Source organism: Helianthus annuus, chromosome 3, assembly GCF_002127325.2.
Source record: "Helianthus annuus cultivar XRQ/B chromosome 3, HanXRQr2.0-SUNRISE, whole genome shotgun sequence".
Classification (NCBI taxonomy): domain Eukaryota; kingdom Viridiplantae; phylum Streptophyta; class Magnoliopsida; order Asterales; family Asteraceae; genus Helianthus; species Helianthus annuus.
The window spans coordinates 129,995,656-129,998,457 of record NC_035435.2 but is presented as its reverse complement, the minus strand read 5'-3'; the positions used below and the strand labels follow the sequence as shown (position 1 = coordinate 129,998,457).

At 43.4% G+C, this 2,802-nt stretch overlaps 1 protein-coding gene across 1 annotated transcript; it reads right to left on the bottom strand.

Annotated features, from left to right (window-relative positions):
• Positions 1 to 2,342, bottom strand: LOC110935543 (leucoanthocyanidin dioxygenase). Its single transcript, XM_022177923.2, has 2 exons — positions 1,819 to 2,342; positions 1 to 705 (listed from the first exon to the last, which is right to left on the bottom strand). Exons 1-2 carry the CDS (start codon positions 2,319 to 2,321, stop codon positions 147 to 149), a joined length of 1,062 nt encoding a protein of 353 aa, XP_022033615.1. The 5' UTR covers positions 2,322 to 2,342; the 3' UTR covers positions 1 to 146.
• Between the last annotated feature and the right edge of the window lie 460 nt (positions 2,343 to 2,802).

Genomic DNA, 2,802 nt, shown 5'->3' with positions numbered 1-2,802 from the left:
AAGATAACACACAAGATTTATTCGAAGTCAACACATAAACAAACACATCACAACGTTGATGCAGTCAGCTGAAAAAAACAAACACAAAAGCATACATGGCATAACTAACCCAAACAACACAAAAACAAATACAAATACAAACAAGTTCACGCAACTGAATCATTATTCTTCCTAAACAGCTTGTGTTCCATATGCTGAAGGAAGGTCCGCGGCGGAAAGAGCGACGGCTCCCCCTCAGAAACCGTCTCTGGAAGTGGTTTCAAGATGATCTTCTCCTCGGGCGGTTCGCAGAAAACCGCCCAAGAAATCCTAACTTTCTCCTTATTCACAAGCCCTCTATGGAGAACACTTTTATACTTGCCGTTACTCAAGATCTCAATAGTGTCACCAATGTGCACAATGAGGGAGTCGGGTACGCATTTCGCAGTCACCCATTGTCCATTGTGGAAGAGTTGGAGCCCTGGAACCATGTTTTGGAGTATGAACGTGAGTGCACTCACGTCGGTGTGAGCTTCAACACCAAGTGCTAGCTCGGGTTGAGGGCATTTTGGGTAATAGTTAACTTTTAGTTGTAGAAGTAGCTCTTCCATTCCTCCAACCTCCTTCTCTAGCCTCCCCTCATCCAATCCTAATCCTAGAGATAACGCCGTTAGTATCTTGGAGACAAGTGATCTTAGTTGTCTAGCGTACTCCGTCGTAGCATGACTGTTTAGTAAGAAAAGTCAACCAATGACATATTAAATTAAAATAACATCACCAATAAATAGCCTTGTGTCATCTGACACACATGAATGTGCCAGAATAGCTTACGTCCCGTGAGACCATCTGCAGTGGGTGTTTTTGGACGTTTTTTTTTTCTAGGAAAACGCCCGGGAGTTTTGGACGTTTTTTCTTTTCTAGAAAAACGCCCCCACACGCCTTCCAACCGCCCATGGGCTTTTTTTTTCAAAAATTTTGGTTTTGGCATTCTTTTTTCCACGTCGTACTGATTATGCGTTGGCCCATCACCGATATTTGATGATTTTTTGTCCAATAACACTTTTTGATTGTTTTTTATTTAATTCTATTACATCTCTTTTAACATAATGCCCCACAATGCCACATCCTCACTACACCTATTTATGAAAAACGCCCCATAATGTCCCATTGTTGACTGAACTGACACATGACGCAAAACACACAAAGGTGAGACATTATTCATGTGTACCACTACACATGGTCTAAGGCAGGCATTAAGACTAGAAGGTATGGTTTGGATGGGCTTGGAGGGGATGAGCCGCCACATAAGCGCCACGTAGGAGTGGCTTGGAGGGGATGGACCTAGGGGGTGGGGGATGAACCCCTTTATGTATATATATGTATATATGTATAGGTATATGTGAGAGGAAAAGGAAAAGGGAGGCACGGCACACCCGGCGGTGGGTGGCCGGGTTTGATGAAAGCCGGAAGAGGGGGGCGGTGTGGGGGTCCGGCGCCGGGCCAAGCCGGCCCCCATACCTTCTAGTCTTAAGAGGAACAGCTAGAGGACTAGCTAGGTTCCATGCATGGAAACGTGCTGCATCTCAAACACACGCAACAGACTTTCATGCATGAAAATTTGTTGCTAAATAACACGTGTGTTAGGTTGTATGCATTAGGTTTCCATGTATGGAAATATGCTCCGCTTTGTCATGTGAAATCTTAGTTTTTTTTAATTAATAAAAAAGAAGTTAAATGACCATTTTTGTAAAAGAAAAAAAAGGTAATGTCAGTTTGGTGATTTTACCTAATAAATTTGTAATGTACATTACTACATTGTGTACGAACTTGCATACTTACATGTAATCGTTAGGTGTGGAGGGCCAAATGGTCAAATCACGTTTCTCCTCCGGAAACACAAGGTGGAAAAAGTAATCTTGCCATTCAAGCTGGCCACATGCATTGGTGGCTAACCTACTTCCATACCCTTGTCGATTTCCGGAATCGATATCATTAGAGTACTTCTCTTTCTCTTCAACCGGCTGATCGAAGAAACCCTCGCCAGCCGCCTTAACACGGTTGATCAAGTCGCCGGAAATCCCATGGTTGACAAGGTGCATGACACCCCACTCGGAGGCTGCTTTTACGATCTCATGACGACACTTTTCGCGCGCTTTCGGGTCGTTAGAGTTGATGTCGTTTAAGTCGATGGTTGGGAGTTGTGGTCCTTGTTGGTTGTTTTCATCGTGAAAGATGTCGGTGATGGTTGTGAGTTCGTGTTGTGGTCGGATGTATTCTTTTGGGATTTGATGGATCCCACTTTTGGCTAAGCTCTCGACTCTTGTGTTTGCTGAAATCACCATTGATTGATGTAGGTTTTTGTTTGTTGAGTGACTTGTGGTGTTTTTATGGAAGGTGACGAAGTTGGGAAGCATGCAAGGACAGTTGTCAACAACATTGGATGGGGGGTTTGTGGTGTAGCCCTCGTTCAGAAGGCACGTAGATGATTGTACACGTGAAAGTTTGTTTACTTAATTACCTAAACACTTGTGAAGTTTCCATAGCATGGGCATGGGGCAAAGGACTCTTTGCATGAGTAGTTAATTCTGAAGTGTGTGAATGATGCAACTACTGTTATTCTTTTAATATGGAAAAACACTTTAGGGATCTTGACATACCTGACAATCCAGTAGTAGCTAGAGATGAAGAAGAAGCCATCTTGGTCAGTTCCCGTTTAGGGTGAGCAGTTAGGATGGAGAGGGATGATAACAGATTGTAGCTAGTGAGGGGGGCCGTAAACCTTATGGTGTGTTTTTAGGGTTCCCAATAACCTGTATTTATATA

Bases quoted from the DNA above. Each gene is read 5' to 3' on its own strand.
- LOC110935543 (XM_022177923.2), bottom strand. From the start codon at position 2,321: ATGGTGATTTCAGCAAACACAAGAGTCGAGAGCTTAGCCAAAAGTGGG. The intron at 706-1,818 runs GTAAGTATGCAA...CTTACTAAACAG, and splicing joins TCCACACCTAACGATTACAT to TCATGCTACGACGGAGTACG.